The sequence below is a fragment of the Moschus berezovskii genome, chromosome 5 (genome assembly GCF_049115385.1).
Source record: "Moschus berezovskii isolate FMDL1 chromosome 5, NW_MosBer_1.0, whole genome shotgun sequence".
NCBI lineage: Eukaryota > Metazoa > Chordata > Mammalia > Artiodactyla > Moschidae > Moschus > Moschus berezovskii.
Genome location: NC_142464.1, coordinates 100,097,835 through 100,118,195, shown reverse-complemented (window position 1 = coordinate 100,118,195; position 20,361 = coordinate 100,097,835). Strand labels below are relative to the sequence as shown.

The following is a 20,361-nucleotide window of genomic DNA, read 5'->3' as shown; positions in this document are numbered from 1 at the left end:
GCCTTAAATCTTCAGGAAAATAGATAGCATCTTTCCAGATCTACATCAGCGACCAGAGCCAACTCTGGGGACCTAGGTGTTCCTGGCTGCTGGCTTTGCTGCTTGAACTGCTAGATTATTCCTTCCAGCAGTCACACAATCTGCTTTCTGATGTCCTGAACAGTGGACATTCATTCTTCTGGCTCCATGACAGTTTCTAATAAGGTTAAAATTTCTTCAGCAGGGTTAAGTTCCTTATTCCCTGCAATTAACAGTCCTCTCTCTAAATGGCCCTATAAGTATGGACCACCAAGAAAGCATACTTTAGAATCGGTGAAAACAGTTACTCTCTTATCCTTACATAGGTGGAGGGCTCTCATCAGGGCTGTTAGTTATCCCTTTCATGCAGAGATTCCTGGGGGAAGGGCTTCTGCTTCCAGGGTATTTTGGTGAGTTACCACCACATACCCAGCTTTGCATTCTTCCTGGTCCATAAAGCTGCCTCCATCTGTGAACATCTCAAGGTCTGGGTTCTCCAGTGGCTGGTCCATCAGGTTGGGATGGCTGGAATAGACTGGTTCAATTATCTGAATACAATCATGCATAAGCTCTTCAGTATTATTTGGGAGCAGAGTGGCAGGATGCAAGATGGAGGCTGCTTGCAGAGTAACAGGATTATCCAATAATATAGCCTGATACTTTCCACATCTTCCTGAAGTTAACCAATATCTTCCCCCTCTGTTCTAGGAGGAGAAATAAACAGTGAGGGGCATGCACTGTGGTAGGTTGTCCTAATATAAATTTCTCCACTTCTGGTAAAAGACCACAGGTCACTGCTACAGCCCAAAGACAAACTGGCCATCCCTTGAGTGAGTGAGTGAAGTCACTCAGTCGTGTCCGACATATTGACTGTGCTGTGTGGCATGTGGGATCTTAATTCCCTGACCAGGAATCGAACTCATGCCCCCTATAGTGGAAGTGTGGAGTTTCAACCACTGGACAGCCAGAAAGTCCCCCTGCAATTGTCTTTTGGTAGTAGGAATGGCAATCCTGACTAGAGCTTCCTCTGTCAGGGAGCAAGTCTGTACTTGTGAGAGTTCAAAACCCAAATATTTAGCAAAGGGCAGAAAAGTGTGACTTTTTCTTGAACACCTTATAGCCTCGTTCAACCAGGAAGTTGAGTCAAAACTGTGTTCTGGTCTGAGGTGCCCTTTGTCTTAGTAGCAATCAGAATATCATCCACAAGCTGGATCAAGGCTGCTTCACTAGCTGCTGCTGCTGCTAAGTCGCTTCAGTCGTGTCCGACTCTGTGCGACGCCATAGACGGCAGCCGACCAGGCTCCGCCATCCCTGGGATTCTCCAGGCAAGACACTGGAGTGGGTTGCCATTTCCTTCTCCAATGTGTGAAAGTGAAAAGTGAAAGTGAAGTCGCTCAGTCGTGTCTGACTAGTAGCGACCCCATGGACTGCAGCCCACCAGGCTCCTCCGTCCATGCGATTTTCTAGGCAAGAGTACTGGAGTGGCTTGCCATTTCCCTCAAATCTTTTGCCAGGATTTCTCCAAATATCGTGGGAGTATTTTAAAATCCCTGTGGGACTACTGTCCAGTGGTATTCCTGCTGAACTTCTGTATCTAGATCTTACTATGCAAATCTTAGGATTCAAAACTCATGGGTATACAAAAAAAAGGGAATCCAAGTCTAATGCAGTTCAGTTCAGTTCAGTCGCTCAGTCGTGTCCGACTCTTTGTGACCGCATGAATCACAGCACACCAGGCCTCCCTGTCCATCACCAACTCCCAGAGTTCACTCAAACTCATGTCCATCGAGTCGGTGATACCATCCAGCCATCTCATTCTCTGTCCTTTCTGTCGTCCCCTTCTCCTCCTGCCCCCAATCCCTCCCAGCATCAGAATCTTTTCCAGTGAGTCAACTTGTCACATGAGGTGGCCAAAGTATTGCAGTTTCAGCTTTAGCATCAATCCTTCCAATGAACACCCAGGACTGGTCTCCTTTATAATGGACTGGTTGGATCTCCTTGCAATCCAAGGGACTCTCAAGAGTCTTCTCCAACACCACAGTTCAAAAGCATCAATTCTTCTGCAGTAAGCCAACACAAATCTCCAGAAAAAGTAGTGAGCAGAGTGTATGAGTTAGGGACTCCTGGATGAATATCTTCTACAGTTTGATTAATATCCCTTAAGGTGTGCACAAACCGATATTCATCTGTGCCTGGTGTTCAGACAGTAAAACTGAAGTATTATAAGGTGACAGCAGGGATGTATTAAATCATGTTCCAGGGTTTCCAGGGGGAAGTGAATCAATTTTTCCCCCTTTTGAATGGACTCAACTTCCAGGTTGTTGCAGCCAAGAAATTTTTCCAAGGGTCCCTGTTACAGTCACCAAAAAGCTGAATCCCCAATTGCCATTAACAACTTAATTAGATACAGATGGACATGGACAAGACCAAAATGAAACCAAAACCCAGATGGGCCCCGAGCTTTTAACTTGGGTATGGAGGTCAGAACTGCCCATCAGTCTAGGTACAGATGAATTTCTTGAACAGGGTTACTCATCCAAAAGACATCTTCTCACTCCAAGATGTCTTCCAACTCCAAATCCCCTCCTAGCTACAAAACTAAGCACTGAATGTTGGCTGCACCTCGCCAGGTAACCCAGGGAATCCTCCCTGGAACAGACGGACTCACCCACAGGCTTTTAATACCAGCATCAGGCTGACCAACCATGGGCAGCAGGTCCTTCTGGATTTATCTCCTGGCTGGTGTGCCGTATTTGTTACCGAACCAGGTTCCCTCTGCCCTAGCTTTGCAGCCAAAATGCTGGGATGCCAGAGTTTACAGCAAAGAGAGGGTTTATTCACAAGGCAGCCAAGTGAGGAGGCTGAAGAATAAATCTCGAATCCTCTTCCCTGAAGGCATGGGTTCAGGGTATTTATGGGAGGAAGAAGCAGGACATCTGAGCTGTGAGAAGAGTTGGGGGGAAGAGGGTAAGGAAAAGTTGCAGTAATCGTGGTTCTGAGCAGGCGTAACCAGGCTGCAGGCTCTGCACCTTCAAAAGGGCACTAATGGAACCCTCAAGCATGCCTGGTTGAAGGGTCAGTGGTCCCATCCAGTCTTAATCAACTCAGCTGGAACTAGACACAGCCGATTCCAAGTTCCCAGAAAACAACTCGGGCAAACATCTTATTTAGGCCATGTGCTGCTTGGAGGACATGCATGTCTTCTGTAGTGACAATTAAACCAGCCTTGATTAGTGAAGGTAGGTTAACAGGTGAAATGGATTTCACTAACGCTTACCCACCGTTTTAGAAACCTAGAGAAGCAGGGGGTCTAGAGTCAGCTATCTAGATTCCATCCCAGTGCAGTCTTAGTATCTCTGTGCCTTGGGGTTCTTACTTGTACTATAAGTGAGGGCTTCCCAGGTGGCACAGTGGCAAAGAACCTGCCTGCTAATGCAGGACATGTGAGAGACTCGGGTGGGATCCCTGGGTCAGGAAGATTCCCTAGAGAAAGAAATGGCAACCCACTAGAGTATTCTTGCCTGGACAATCCCACAAAGGAGCCTGGTGGGTTGCAGACTCTGTGGGATCACAGAGTCGGACATGACTGAGTGAGCCCACATTCTATTAAGTGAGAATGCTATTGCATAGGGGTGTTCAGGCTAATCAGTGTATTCATAAAAGGGCCCTGGATAGCACCTATTTGGAAGAGGCTTGATATATATTAACACTATTATCCTTAAGAATAAAAGTCAGGGACACCTCTTGAAGCAGATAACATCCTTATAAAGTTACCTGAGGACCAGAAGGGGTGGGACTGGTGGACCGGCCCTGACTGTGAGGCGGCAACAGGGAGGGGAGGAGGTGGTTAGGAGTCCATTCACACTCTGTGGACTCGCACTCTCTTCGCCCAGGGCCAGAACTGCCTAGGAAGTAATTAGCACTTGTCCAGTGTTACAGAATAACCTCTGATCTTCTCTTCCATCAGGATCCCTCTTCAAATGTCAGTCAGGTACTGCCGAGCCACGTCAAGTACCCGTCTTTGTTCCCACCCGCAGTGAGTCTGCACGGGGACATGGCTTTCTTGTACTGCAGTCCTTAGATCTATTTGCAGAAGGTTCTCGCTCCTTGATTGCACACCTGAAGAGTTTTCTTTGTGAACCAGACGTTTCTCTTTATATCCCTATGGATGCCGTGGCACTGGGGCATGCTGGGAATGGCTGCTCTTGCCTTAGGCTGGATGCCCCAGGTCTGCTCTGTGGCCTGAGCCAGCTCTTTCTCATGATCAGAATTCCTCCTGCTTGTGTTCTCTACATTGTCAGCTTGGTCCAGTACCACGATGACTGAGGCAGGGAGAGGAACCACACCTGGTCCCTCTGGCAAGAAGAGCATCTTCCCGATTAGGTCCAGGTTGAAGTGAGGTGCTCCCATTCCCTCCCAGTTCCTTCCTCAGCAGGCACTTCCTGTGAATGGCCAGTTATAGCAGGTGTCGGGTTTTTCCCATTCCAGGCATCCTCAGTCAAGGGTGCACTTCCTCCCCTTTGGGTTCGCATCTGTGGAACAAGAGAGTCAATAAGGGCTTGCCTTCTGAGAGGTGCTCTGTCTAAAAATCACTAGGTTTCTAGAAACAGGTCAGCATTTCTCCAATTATTTGTGGTGAAGGACCAGGTTTCATAAATTTTTAATTTGTCGCAGACCAGTACTGTTGTAAAATACGATAAACGTGAATTACTAGAAAAATGAAATGCAAACCGAAAATATAAGCCCACTGATCATGTGTTTGAATGACAGCAATATCAAATTGTGATAAAAGCTTGGAAAGGCTTAGTCTCAGTTCTGTGCTGACCTTGTCACCATCGGGACAATCCATGGGGCCCAACTGACTTGATGCCAAAGTGCTGCTCTGCTGTCAAAGGGAGAACAGTTTCATTGAAGCATCTGTATCTTTTCTGACTACTTTTAGATTGTTTCCACCATGAGGTACAAAACAAGAAAGGAGAATAAGAAACAGGCGGAGGAGAAGGGAAAAGCCAACCAGACGGGTTCTGCTGGGAGACCCTCCCCGTGGTTTCTCCCCCAGAGCCGCTCTCTGCCCTCCTCGCCCCTCCGCCCCAGCACCCACAAGGCCCACAGAGCCGGGCGCTCCTCCAGCGTCCCCTGCGGCGTCCCCCTGGACCCCAAGGAGCTCTCCCGCCGGGTGCGGCGCTCCGTGGACCTGGAGCTGGAGAGGTGCCGGCAGCAAGCGGGCTTCCCGGCGATCAAGGAGAAGGAAGAGCCCTCGGCCTCGGAGTCAGAAGTGGACTCAGATGCCGAGGAGCAGCCGGAACCCACACCGGAGGAGTGGAGGCAGGTGGGTGTGGCCCGCGCCACTCTCTGCAAAAAGCAAGGGTTTCACAAAACCCAGCACATCTCCTCCTGCCTCTTTCCGTCCTCCTCCCTCTCTCTCCCTGAGATTAGAGCACCCAAATTGGTATTTTGCTTGTGTGCTAAATTGCTTCAGTCGTGTCTGACTTTGCGACCCTGCGGACTGGACTGTATGTAGCTGGCCAGACTGCTCTGTCTATGGGATTCTCCAGGCAAGAATACTGGAGTGGGTTGCCATGCCCACCTCCAGGGGATCTTCCCGACCTAGGGATCATACCCTTGTCTCTTGGGTCTCATGTATTGGTAGGCGGGTTTCTTTACCACTAGTGCCACCTGGGAAGCCTGGTATTTGCTTAGTGATGCCTATAGTCTGGAGTTTTATAAAGATGGGAGATGGGCAAGGTGGGCTCTATTGTCTGAGTAAGCTTGGTTTAGTGACTCAGCATCACAGAAGGGAGAAGGTAAGCCACAATTTATCGGATGCTGTTTTATGCATAGCTGACATATGTACCAGATGGCTGCTGCAGCTCAAGGCCAAAAGTGTCATATCAGCAGCTCCTGTCCTCTGCAGGCTGCATCCCATGGCCAGCCCAAGGGGCAAGGGGGAGTGGAAAAGTACATATTTAGCCAGGCACAGTGCCATGCCAAATACCCCAGTCTAAGAGTTCTGTTAGCAAGGAAGAGGGAGGAGAATGGATACTGAGGAGGAACGCACAGTGACTGCCAAAACAGATGACTTTGGCAGCCAAATGGGGGGCTATTTCAGGGCAAGACTGTGGCAGGGAGACTGTAATCTAGGTGGGAGATGCTGCTGCTGGTGATCTCATGTAGTAGAGTTAATAGGACTACTTGGACTCTTTTTTTCCAACCACTTTTGATCTACAAAAATAGCAACTTCTTATGCTTCATTGAATAAAGAAAAGAAAAGGAGAGAATCCAGAATTACTGAAGAGTTAAAATTAGCAGAACTTGCTGGCTGACTGGATGGAGGGTGGTGAGAAAGAGGAGGAATTGCAGGTGATTCTGAGGCTAGAAACCTCCAAGAAAGATGGTCAGTTTGGGTTACACTGAGTTATCAATCGGGACCTCAACATCCTCTTAGAACCGAAACTTTAAAATGCAAGTCTCTCCTTTCGCAAAACATACCTTTTTTTCTCTCCAGGTGGTGGATATACTGTGGAGTGACCCCATGGCTCAGGAGGGCTGCAGGGCCAACACCGTTCGAGGAGGTGGCTGTTATTTTGGGCCTAATGTGACAGAGCGGTTGCTACAGAAGTACAACCTGCAGTTCCTGATCCGCTCACACGAGTGCAAACCTGAAGGCTATGAATTCTGCCACAGTCGCAAGGTGGGTGGGTGGGTGTTTGCTACAGCACAGGAGTGGTCCTATTGGCCCTCCAGGGCATGGATGAGCTAAGGCCCTGGCTCCTCACAAACAGCTGAGCCTGGTATTTGTTACCCACTTGCTCAAAGCAACAAGGCCCTTTACTGTCATTTATCCTTGGCATTTGTAGCCTCTTTAAAACTCAAAATTTGATTGAGGCCACCACCTACCAATACATACCCTGAGAGGAAAGTAAAGAGCAGATAGAGCCCCATTTCATGGATGGAAATATGGCTGGGTATTTTCCCAGCCACCGTGCAATTCTTTGTCACACTGCCCACTGTCACAGGTCTCCAATTACATGACAGGGTCACAGGATCTCTGCACTGCACCCCAGGCAGGAATTCAGGATTGTTTGTCTTCTCGGAAGCATGATTAACATCCTGTCTAAATCTCTGGGCATCTCCAAATCTTTCATTGTTTGCTGGTCTAATACCACTAGGATGAGACTGTTCCCAGGAATACTAACCCTGCAGGAGAATTATATGTTTCCATGCAGAAAACAAAGCTTGAGGTCAACTAAGGTAAACAGTGTTTAACAGGAATGTTAAACAGTTGTATGCATTTCTTTTTTTTTTTTTAAGGTTTTTAAAATAACATTTATTTCTTAAAAGTTAACATGTGCATAACAGGAAACCAGAAAACACAAGAAGCAAAAAACAAAGTCATTCTTACTCACAAGCAGTTACCATCTGACATGTCCTTTTAGGTCTCATCTGTGTATTTTCACAGCTAGGCATCAATTTTAATGTAATTAAGATCATACAGTTATATATCATTCTGTTTCACACATAATGAATATTTACCATTTCAAAGTCCCAAAGCTATGAGTATTTTGATAAACAAGAAGACACTATACCAACTCAATCTGGAAGGGAAAAAAAATGTAATTTTGCCTTTCTTAGCAAAAAAAATTTCAAAGACAAAAATGGCAACAGGCCTCTAGGTAAACATATTGGCAGAGCTATGATTAAAATACTATATTCCCTTAATGTTCAATTAAAAATGAGACATAAAGCAAGAGAGTACACAAAGTATAATTCTTCTAAGAGGATTCATTATCTAAACTAAATAGTTGTATACATTTCTATATTACAGAACTTCTCAGAGCCTTTAATTTCCTATATTCACTGTGAATCCCCAAGAAGAGATACAGTGTCCAGCATTTCCCAATGTATGAACAACAGAAACTTTTTTCCACAGGGCATCTCAGGAGGCTCAACACTCCGCGGTAAACTTTGCTCTGAGGCTTAACGCCAGTGTTAATAGCTGATGTGCCTACTAGCTGTAATGGCCATCCCAGTTTATCAGGCCTAGCTTACCTTTAAGTTGGACCAAATAAAGTGTTATCTATGACCACTGCTATTTTTTATTGGGATAAAAATGTTAAGAAAACATGTTGTGGATGTCCTGTCAGAATTCAAGTTTATGAGTCACAACTCCTGCCCTGCTAGCATTAATGATTTAACATAAATAAACTGGGCTTCCCTGGTGGCTCAGACAGTAAAGAATCTGCCTGCAATGGAGGATTAAAATAGATATAGATATAGATGGGGCTTCCCTGGTGGCTCAGTGGTAAAGAATCTGCCTGCCAATGCAAGAGACCCAGGTTTGATTCCTGGGTTGTGAAGATCCCCTGGAGAAGGAAATGGCAACCCACTCTAGTATTCTTGCCTGGGAAATCCCATGGATGGAGGAGCCTGGAGGACTGCAGTCCATGGGTTGCAAAAGAGTCAGACATGACTTAGCAACTCGACAACAACAACAACACAGATGAAATCAAGAAGGAACAAAAGGAGTAACCACCTCCAAAATTGGGTTGGGACCTATGGGATTGAGGGTGAACAGTTCTTCAGTGAACCTGAATGCCCGTCTCTCTTCTGTTTTGATTTAGGTGTTAACCATCTTTTCTGCCTCCAACTACTACGAAGTTGGCAGCAACAGAGGAGCCTATGTCAAACTGGGGCCAGACTTGACCCCACACATCATGCAGTTTCAAGCTAACAAGGCAACCCACACACTTACCATGAGGCAAAGGCAAGACTTTTCAATGAATGATTTTCAGAAAGAGAATGATAGTGTTTGTGGAAACTGTGCAGTGCAAATGTTGTTAAATTTATCCAGATGCTAAGTAAAAATTTAGCTATGTCAGGACTAGGACCTAGAATAGACTTTAGAACAGGGGTTCTTCTTTTCCTCCAATACACTCTGCCTACCCATCATTAATGGAAGTGACATGTTTATTTCCTGCAGAAATTATTCTCAGTGGGTATGTGATATATTGTTATTCATAAATCCTGCCGTGTTTGATATAAATAATAAATATAAGGAAAACATATGATTATGATAACATACCACTTGCTGAGTGATTTCTACATGCCGGGCTTTCTTCTAGGTACTTTACATGAATTTACTTATTTAATCTTCACAATAATCTATGCATTAGGTACCATTTTTGTTGCTGTTTTGCAGATGGAGAAAATGAGGTACAGTGTATTGGGTGGGCCCAAAAGTTCATTTGGATTTTTCCATAACACATTATGGGACTTCTGCTCTAACCACTGTCCTACACTGGGAAGGATAGCAGCATTCCCCAGATCAGTCCTGTTTGTGCACAACAGGGAAAAGCAGGAGAGCAGTGGAAAGAAGTAAGAGATGGAGCTCTTGGGAAGTTGAGATGTTCAGAAAAAGAGGAGACAGTGTAGTAAAAACCCATGACTATCGATCCTAAAGGAAATCAACCCTGAATAGTCACTGAAAGGACTGATGCTATATTAAGTTCCAGTACTTTGGCCACCTGATGCAAAGAGCCAACTCGTTGGAAAATGCCTTGATGCTGGGAAAGATTGGGGGCTGGAAGAAAAGGGGATGACAGAGGATGAGATGGTTGGATGGTATCACCAACTCAATGGCCATGAGTCTGAGCAAACTCCAGGAGATAGTGAAGGACTGGGAAGCCTGGCGTGCTGCAGTCCATGGGGTCACAAAGAATCAGACACAACTGAGGGGCTGAACTGATTTCTTCTATACTGATTTTTTTTTTTTTTAATGTTCCCTGTCATCTCCTGTACCAGGATTAGCAGAGTGGAAGAGTCAGCTCTGAGAGCCCTACGGGAGAAGTTATTTGCTCATTCCTCAGATATTCTTGTTGAATTTAAGAAGCGTGATAAAGATGAAAGTGGTAAGACTAATCAAGTAAAATATTCCCAGAGGAAGAAAACTGGTCAAAAGACCTGTCTCAGTAATTAGCAAATAAATATTGGCTTAAGGATTAAATGACCAGAAGACCTCTTTGACCACTTCCTCCATTTTATTCAACTTGATCTCCTAGCTATCTTTTCTAAATTTTTTGATTCTAAGCTTTCAACAGAATGTAAACTTGGCTAAATATAAACAAAGATGGTGAAAAGAAATGGAGTCAGGGAAGGGTGATAAAGCCAGAACTAGGCAAAAAGCAATGGGGGACAGGTTAAAAGAGTGGATCCAAGACCAAAAAGCCCAATAATCATGTTTCTCATCAACAAGTGTGTGATCACCTGTTCTGTTACCCAAGCTGGAAATTTTGTCTTTTCTCAACTCAGTAGAATGTCTAATGGACTCTGACTACATGTAGCCCAGTTCAAAAAATAGCAGTAACAGTCCTAAAATCATAGCACTATCTTTTTATATACATAGAAATAACTAATGCTATGTATACATATGTGTGTATGTGAGTGTATATGTATATATATGACATTATATATATATATATATTTGAAATATAGACAATAGATAGTTTTTAAATATAAGTATATCCCAGGCAATATATGGGACATACTTATATTCTGTAGTCTGAGAACTGGATCTACTGGGCACCCTGTATTTTATCTGGCAACCCTACTTTCCAGCCAGCTCTTCCATAACCAACAAGAATAGTGACAGTACTCATCATTGCTGTTACCTACAGATAGTAAGGAGACTGTCAGGATAGGAGATTTATAGGTGATGAATCAACCAGTCAGCTCTTTCCTACAGGTCTAATCACCCTGAGCGACTGGGCTGCAGCCGTGGAGTCTGTGCTGCACCTGGGACTGCCCTGGCGGATGCTGAGGCCACAGCTGGTGAGCAGCTTGACGGATAACAAGCTGGTGTACAAGTCCTGGCTGGAGAACTTGGCCAAAGCAAAACTGAGCCAACAGGTAAGGGTGTAAAAATGGTCGATGAAAGCATATCGTGGATCAGGAAGCCCCTTGAGGAGAACTTTGAATCAGTAACAGCCAAATATTGAGAACCCCAAAGGGAAGATGAATGGAAACAACTCTCTGTTGAGTTCCTGTGTGTCAGGCTTTGTGTTAAGTGACCTATATATGTTGCCTCACAGTTTATTCTCAAAACCATCTCCAAGAAGTAGATATAATCAGCACCAACATACCCAAGAGAACACTGGGGTGAGATAATCTGCCTAGGATAACTTTGAACAGAGTTTCTAAGTTATGGAACTGGAACTCAGACCCAGATATATCCCCCATTTAAAAAGGTATTTGTTCAGTAAATACTTACATGTAACGTATGTGAGGCCTTGGGCCATGTACTTAAAAAAAAGAAGCTTTATTGCGATATAATTCATGTATCATGCAGTTCATTCATTTAAAGTGTAGAGTTCAGTGTTTTTCACTATATTTGAAGCTATGTGCAACCATCACCATCTTGGTGAATTTTACATTTTTTATCATGGGTAGGTGCTTCTTAAACCATCAGGTTATTTAGTAGGCTGGAGGGGGTTAGGGTAGAGGGATCATAAAACACCTTCAGTTCTTTCAGGAGTCTTGTTATCAGGGTTGATGGTGTGGTAATTATGTATGAGGAGAAATGTAAACATAAGAGACAGAAGGAAATTGAGATTTTTTTTCTTGCAGAACATACAGTCAAGTTTGCTGGAAACACTGTATCGCAACCGATCCAACCTGGAGACCATTTTTAGGATCATAGACAGTGATCACTCAGGTAAAGGCACACACCGTCCTGTTACTTCTGACATGTAGCAAGCATTTTACCCCCACCCTTGCATCTTTTAGAGTAAAATTAGTGGCGGTGCTAAAAACAGAAACTAGAATAGTATTTGAGCCACATGAGCGGTCCCTATGGATGCGGGGTTGGGCAAAAAAGAATGAAGACAAACTGAATGAGAACATCTTACAGGAAGAATTATATCAGCTGTAATATCCTGGAGAAGGAAATGGCAACCCACTTCAGTGTTCTTGCCTGGAGAATCCCAGGGATGGGGGAGCCTGGTGGGCTTCCGTCTATGGAGTCACACAGAGTCGGACATGACTGAAGTGACTTAGAAGCAGCAGCAGCAGCAATATCCTTTACAGGTCTATCAGAGATTGCCACAAAGGGATGAAGAGTGTCTAAAACAGAAAAGCTTTGGCACTCACTCCTAAAGTATTATTTAAATTTTTAAATAATTACAGGTTAACAAGGAGTTTACAAAATCTCCTTGGAAGTACAAGGAAGTCTTATATACCCTCACCCTATTTCCTCATTGTTCCAAAGGCCTTTTCAAGTATTATTACTTTTTTTGAGATGTAATTCACATACCATATAATTTACTCATTTACAATGTGCTTCTTTAGTAAATATACAAGCTTGTGGAACTATCATTCTAAAGAGAAACCCATACCCATTAACTGTCACTCCCCATTCCCTGGTCCTTCTCCCTGGCCATCATTAGTTTGCTTTCTTTATCTGTGCATTTGCCTATTCTGGACATTCCATAGAAATAGACTCATGACACATGGCCTTTTGTGTCCAGCTTCTTTCACTTAGCACATTTTCAAGGATTACCCATGTTGCAGCATGTATCAGTTTCTTTCTTTTTATACCTGAATAATATTCTATTGTATGAACATATCACATTTTGTTTATCCATTCATCTGTTGATAGACAGTTGGATTGTTTCCACTTTTTGGCTGTTATGAATAATATTGTTTTGAACAGTCATATACAACTTTGTGTGTGAACATACGTTTTCAGTTCTCTTGGATATATTCCCAGGAGTGCAATTGTTAGACCATATGGTAAAACTGTGTTTAACTTTTTGGGGAATTGCCAGACTGTTTTTCCACAGTGGCTATACCATTTTACATTCCTACTGACGATATATGAGGGTTCTAATTTCTCTATATCCTCACCAACACTTGTTTTTTTTTCATTAAAACTTTTTTTTTCATAGCCATCCTACCGGGTGTGAAATATCTCATTATAGTTTTGATTTGCATTTCCTTCATAACTAACAAAGTTGAACATTTTTTCATGTGCTTATTGGAAATGTATATATCTTCTGTGAGAAATGTCTATTCAAATCCTTTGCCCATTTTTTTAATTGGGTTAGCTTTTTATTGTTGAGTTGTAAGAGTTCTTTATATATTCTGGATATTAGCCCATTATCAGATGTAAGATTTGCAAATATTTTTTCTGATTTTATGGGTTATCTCTTCACTTTTTTGGTAGTGCCTTTGGTGTACAAAGGTTTTTAATTTTTTAAAAGTCCAGTTTATTCTTTTTATTTTGCTGTTTGTATTTTTTTGGTATCGTATCTAAGAAAATGTTATGTAAAGGTCACAAAGATTTGTACCTAAGTATTCCTCCAAGAGTCTTACAGTTTTAGCTTTTACAGTGGGGTCTTTGATCTGTTTGAGTTAATTTTTGTTTGCAGTGCAAGGTGGGGTCTCACTTCATTGTTTCCATGTGGATATCCAATTGTCCTCTACCATCTGTTGAAAAAATTATTTTTCCCCTGTTGAATGGTCTTGAAATCCTAGTAAAAAATTAACTGACCATAGATGTATAGATCCTTAGGCTTTTTATAAGCAGAATAAATTAGCATACGTTCGAGATGATTTAATGCAGGGTTTCTCAGCATGGCATTACTTAACATTTGTGCTTGAGTAATTCTTTGTTTTGGGGCGTACCCTATACATTTTAGGATGTTTAGTAACATCCCTGGCCTTTACCTATTAGATACCAGTAACACCCTACCCCCACTCCAGTCATGACCATCAAAATTGTCTCAAAACATTTCCAAATGTCCCTATAAGGAGAGCAGTCAAATTGCTTCTAGCTAAGAACCACTGATCAAGTGATTTAGTGTGATCCTCTTGGGAATTTAAAGTGGATGGCAGGCCTTGTGTGTCTTTGTTTAACAGTAGAGAACAGGCGTCCTTGAAAGGATATCAGAGGAAATGAGCACTGAAAACCAGAATGACTCACTGAAGTGACTTGCTCTCTCTTGTAAGGGTCCATCTCACTGGACGAGTTCAGGCATACTTGGAAGCTATTCAGCTCTCATATGAACATTGACATCACAGACGACTGCATCTGTGACCTTGCCCGGAGCATCGACTTCAACAAGGATGGCCACATTGACATCAATGAGTTCCTGGAGGCCTTCCGTCTTGTGGAGCAATCCTGCTCAGGGGGTGATGTCTCAGATTGCCCACAAGTCACAAACAGTAGTAACAGTGACTGCAGCAGCCGAGGTGCCCAGTAAGGCCAGCTTTGCCCCCATCGTCCAAGGTGCCTCAGAAGCAATGCCGAGCTCGTTGCTGGAATGTCTCCCTTATTCTCCATAAATTCATGGAACTTTATGCTGAGAATCTGCCTACCAATATGCAACAGAATCACCTGTATATTCAGGTGAATTCTACCAAAGAACTTTTACCAATCTTTCTCAAACTTTTCCAAAAGACTGAAGGGGGGACACTCCTAAAGATCATTCTATGAAACCACCATCACCCTGATACCAAAGTCAGACAGATACCACCAAAAAAGAAAATTACAGGCCAATATCTTTGATAACTATAGATATTTGTATTTATAATGCAAAATTTTTCAACAAAATATTATCAAACTGAATACAACACCACATAAAAATGATCATACACCATGACCAAGTAGGATTCATCCCAAGTTCACAAGGATGGTTCAGCATAAGCAAAATCAATGGGAAACACCACATCAACAAAAGAAAAGACAAAAACCACATGATCATCTCAAAAGATGCAGGAAAAGCATTTCACAGTTCAACATCCATTCATGATAAAAACTCTTGTCAGATTGGATTGGGGGAACATATTTCAACATAATAAAAGCTATTTATGACAAACCCACAGCCAATATAACACTCAACAGTGAAAAGCTGAAAGCCTTTCCTCTAAAACCTGGAACAAGACAAGAGTACCCACTCTCACCACTTCTATTGAACATCATATTGGAAGTCTGAGCAACAGCAATCAGACAATAAAGAGAAATAAATGGTATTCAAATTTGAAGGGGAGAGGTAAAACTGTCATTATAGGCAGACAACATGATATTATATAGAGAAAACCATAAAGATTCTACACAAATACTAGAATTGATAAATCAATCTGGCGAGGTAGCAAGATACAAAATTAACACACAGAAATCAGTTGCATTTTATACTAACAATGAAATATCAAAAAGGGAATGTAAGAAAAAATAATACCTTTAAAATTTATACTTAGGAATAAACCTGACCAAGGCAGTGAAAGCTTTATATGCTGAGAACTATAAAACATTAATAAAGAAAATTAAAGCTGATTCAAAGAAATGGAAAGATGTATCATGCTCTTGGACTAGAAAAATTAATAGTGTTAAAATGGCAATACTGCCCAAAGCAATCTACAGATTTAATGTGATCCCTATCAAATTACCCATGACATTTTTCATAGGACTAGAACAAATAATCCTAAAAATTAATATGGAACCATAAAAGAACCAGAACTGCTAAACCAATCCTAAAGAAAAAGAACAAAGCAAGAGGCGTAATTCTCCCAGACTACAGACAATACTACAGAGCTACCATAATCAAAACAGTGTGGACTTGGCACAAAAACAGACACACAGATCAATGGAACAGAATAGAGACCAGAAATAAACCACACACCTATGGTCAATTAATCATCAACAGAGGAGCAAGAACATAAAATAGGAAAAAGACAATCTCTTCAATAAGTGGTGCTGGCAAAGTTGGAGAATTACAACTTTGCATCAGTGAAGTTTGAATACACCCTAACAGTATGCACAAAAATAAACTCAAAATGCCTTAAGGACTTAAACCTAAGAAATGACACCATAAAACTCCTAGAAGCAATTGTAGGCATTCTCCGAAATAAATTGTACCAGTGTTTTCTTAGATCAGTCTCTCAAGGCAACAGAAATAAAAATGAAAATAAACAAATGGGACCTAATCAAACTTACAAGCTTTTGTACAGTAAAGGAAACCATAAACAGAATGAAAAGATACCGTGTAAAATGGGAGGAAAATCTGCAAATGATATGACCTACAAAGGTTTACTTTCCAAAATATACAAACTCATAAAACTCAACAACAATAAAACAAACCCAATCAAAAATGGGCAGAAGACCTAAATAGACATTTTTCCAAAGAAGACATATAGATGGCCAATAGGCACATGCTCAACATTGCTAATTATTAGAGAAATGCAAATCAAAACTATAATAAGGTACCACCTCACACCTGTCAGAATGACCATCATTAAAAAGTCTACAAATAACAAATGCTAGAGAGTGTGTAGAGAAAAGGGAACCCTCGTCCACTGTTGGTGGGAGTGTAAGTTGGTGCAGCCACTGTGGAAAACAATATTGAAGTTCCTCAGTAAGCTAAAAATAGAATTACTATGTGATCCAACAATGCTACTCCTGGGCATATATCCAGACAAAACTATAATTCAAAAAGATACATGCACCCCTATGTTCACAGGAGCCCTATTTACAATAGCCAAGACATGGAAACAACCTAAATGCCCATCAACAGATAGAGAAGATGCAATGTTTATACACAGTGGAATACTACGCCCATAAATTCCACTCCCAGTGGAATACTTCAGTCATAAAAAAGAACAAAATAATGCCATTTGCAGCAACATGGGTGGACCTAGAGATTATCGCACTAAGTACATAAGTCAGAAAGAGAAAAACAAATACCATGTGCTATCACTTATATGTAGACTCTAAATGAATATATCTACAAGACTGAAATAAACTCATAGATATAGAGAACAGACTTGTGGTTGTGCAGGTGGGTAGACAGGGGAGTGATGGACTGGGAATTTGGAGTTAGTAGATGCAAAATATGACATAAACAATGGATAAACAACAAGGTCCTACTGTATAGCACAGGGAACTATATTCAATATCCTGTAATAAACCATAGAACAGTAATAAATAAAAACAGTAATAAACCAGAAAAGAACAGTAAAAGGAATGTATATATACAACCGAGTCACTCTGCTGTACTGCAGAAATGAACATAACGTAAATCAACTCTGCTTCAATTTAAAAAGTATCACCTGTGTAGTGGGTATGGAGGATGAGATTATTTTTAAATATATAGGTCCTCAGCCCCATCTCAGGATTTTCACAAAGTAGCACCCAGGTGTAAGTATTCTGAAATTCTGAGGTCTACCCCAGTTGCTGCTGCTGCTGAGTCACTTCAGTCGTGTCCGACTCTGTGTGACCCCTAAGACGGAAGCCCACCAGGCTCCCCTGTCCCTGGGATTCTCCAGGCAAGAACACTGGAGTGGGTTGCCATTTCCTTCTCCAATGTGTGAAAGTGAAAAGTGAAAGTGAAGTCGCTCAGTCGTGTCCGACTGTTAGCGATCCCACGGACTGCAGCCTACCAGGCTCCTCCGTCCATGGGATTTTCTAGGCAACAGTACTGGAGTGGCTTGCCATTGCCTTCTCCGAGTTAAGAACCACTAATAATTCAACCCCTTCATTGTTTTCATTGTATACCTTTTATTTATTGTTTTTATAATGTCTTATTGATAAAGTTATAAGAAATTGTGTAATCCCATGACCAAAACATATGTATCCTTTTCCTTATTTTTTCTTGTTATAACTATAATGTTTATGTAGCTCAATGTTCTGCTCGTTTTATAAATTCACATCTGTGTTGTTACATAGTCTTCATGATTATTTATTTAATGGCTGCATAATTTCACATAGATGTAATATAATCTAGTCAGCCATTCGCCAATTGTTAAACATGTATTTCCAGTTTTTCGTTACTATAAATAACACTGGTTCAAAACTTTATGCATATGGCTTGTTTCATAAAAATCTTTCAAATTATACATCTTCTTAGGCTAGATTCCCAGGCAAGAGATCATTTTTGTCAGTGCAGCCAGGCTCCAATACTGCTTATCTAACTGGTTTACCCTGCAATAGAGAAGGATGATTATTTGGTAAGACATTACCTGCTGTTTGCAGTGGCATAACTAAGTATCAACATTCAGAAAACAAAGATCATGGCATCTGGTCCCATCACTTCATGGGAAATAGATGGAAAAACAGTGGAAACAGTGTCAGACTTTATTTTTTTGGGCTCCAAAATCACTGCAGATGCTGACTGCAGCCATGAAATTAAAAGACGCTTGCTCCTTGGAAGGAAAGTTATGACCAACCTTGATAGTATATTAAAAAGCAGACACATTACTTTGCCAACCAAGGTCCGTCTAGTCAAGGCAATGGTTTTTCCCATGGTCATGTATGGATGTGAGAGTTGGACTGTGAAGAAAGCTGATCGCCGAAGAATTGATGCTTTTGAACTGTGGTGCTGGAGAAGACTCTTGAGAGTCCCTTATACTGCAAGGAGATCCAACCAGTCCATTCTAAAGGAGATCAATCCTGGGTGTTCAATGGAGGGACTGATGCTAAAGCTGAAACTGCAATACTTTGGCCACCTCATGCGGCGAGTTGACTCACTGGAAAAGACTCTGATGCTGGGAAAGGTTGGGGGCAGGAGGAGAAGGGGACGACCGAGAGTGAGATGGCTGGATGGCATCACCGACTCTGTGGACATGAGTTTGAGTGTACTCCGGGAGTTGGTGATGGACAGGGAGGCCTGGAGTGCTGTGATTCATGGGGTCGTGGAGAGTCGGACACGACTGAGCGACTGAACTGAACTGAACTAAGTATGAGGAAAACAACAGAATAGGAAAAACAAGAGACCTCTTCAAGAAAATTAGAGATTCCAAGGGAACTTTTCATGCAAAGATGGGCTCGATAAAGGACAGAAATGGTATGGACCTAACAGAAGCAGAAGATATTAAGAAGAGGTGGCAGGAATACACAGAAGAACTGTACAAAAAAGATCTTCACGACCAAGATAGTCACGATAACGTGATCACTCACCTAGAGCCAGACATCTTGGAATGTGAAGTCAAGTGGGCCTTAGAAAGCATCACTACTAACAAAGCTAGTGGAGGTGATGGAATTCCAGTTGAGCTATTTCAAGTCTTGATAGATGATGCTGTGAAAGTGCTTCACTCAATATGCCAGCAGATTTGGAAAACTCAGCAGTGGCCACAGGACTGGAAGAGGTCAGTCTTCATTCCAATCCCAAAGAAAGGCAATGCCAAAGAATGCTCAAACTACCGCACAATTGCACTCATCTCACATGCTAGTAAAGTTATGCTCAAAATTCTCCAAGCCAGGCTTCAGCAGTATGTAAACCGTGAACTCCCAGATGTTCAAGCAGGTTTTAGAAAAGGCAGAGGCACCAGAGATCAAATTGCCAATATCCGCTGGATCATGGAGAAAGCAAGAGAGTTCCAGAAAAACATCTATTTCTGCTTCATTGACTATGCCAAAGCCTTTGACTGTGTGGATCACAATAAACTGTGGAACATTCTGAAAGAGATGGGAATCCCAGACCACCTGACCTGCCTCTTGAGAAACCTGTATGCAGGTCAGGAAGCAACAGTTAGAACTGTACATGGAACAACAGACTGGTTCCAAATAGGAAAAGGTGTACGTCAAGGTTGAATATTGTCACCTTGCTTATTTAACTTATATGCAGAGTACATCATGAGAAATGCTGGGCTGGAAGAAGCACAAGCTGGAATCAAGATTGCTGGGAGAAATATCAATAACCTCAGATATGCAGATGACACTACCCTTATGGCAGAAAGCGAAGAGGAACTCAAAAGCCTCTTGATGAAAGTGAAAGAGGAGAGTGAAAAGGTTGGCTTGAAGCTCAACATTCAGAAAACAAAGATCATGGCATCTGGTCCCATCACTTCATGAGAAATAGATGGGGAAACAGTGGAAACAGTGTCAGACTTTATTTTTTTGGGCTCCAAAATCACTGCAGATGCTGATTGCAGCCATGAAATTAAAAGACGCTTGCTCCTTGGAAGGAAAGTTATGACCAACCTTGATAGTATATTAAAAAGCAGAGACATTACTTTGCCAACCAAGGTCCGTCTAGTCAAGGCAATGGTTTTTCCCGTGGTCATGTATGGATGTGAGAGTTGGACTGTGAAGAAAGCTGATCGCCGAAGAATCGATGCTTTTGAACTGTGGTGTTGGAGAAGACTCTTGAGAGTCCCTTATACTGCAAGGAGATCCAACCAGTCCATTCTAAAGGAGATCAATCCTGGGTGTTCATTGGAGGGACTGATGCTAAAGCTGAAACTGCAATACTTTGGCCACCTCATGCGGCGAGTTGACTCACTGGAAAAGACTCTGATGCTGGGAAAGGTTGGGGGCGGGAGGAGAAGGGGACGACGGAGAATGAGATGGCTGGA

The 20,361-nt window shown here is 42.3% G+C and overlaps 1 protein-coding gene across 1 annotated transcript in view; it reads left to right on the top strand.

Moving 5' to 3' along the window:
- PPEF2 (protein phosphatase with EF-hand domain 2) overlaps positions 1–17,617 on the top strand; it is a 56,985-nt gene extending 39,368 nt beyond the window's left edge. Inside the window, 7 exon segments of the mRNA XM_088836399.1 lie at positions 4,961–5,347; positions 6,524–6,709; positions 8,640–8,782; positions 9,820–9,926; positions 10,760–10,923; positions 11,641–11,728; positions 14,023–17,617. Of these exon segments, the coding sequence (XP_088692525.1) occupies positions 4,961–5,347; positions 6,524–6,709; positions 8,640–8,782; positions 9,820–9,926; positions 10,760–10,923; positions 11,641–11,728; positions 14,023–14,276 (1,329 nt within the window). The 3' untranslated portion in view covers positions 14,277–17,617.
- Positions 17,618–20,361: the final 2,744 nt, after the last annotated feature.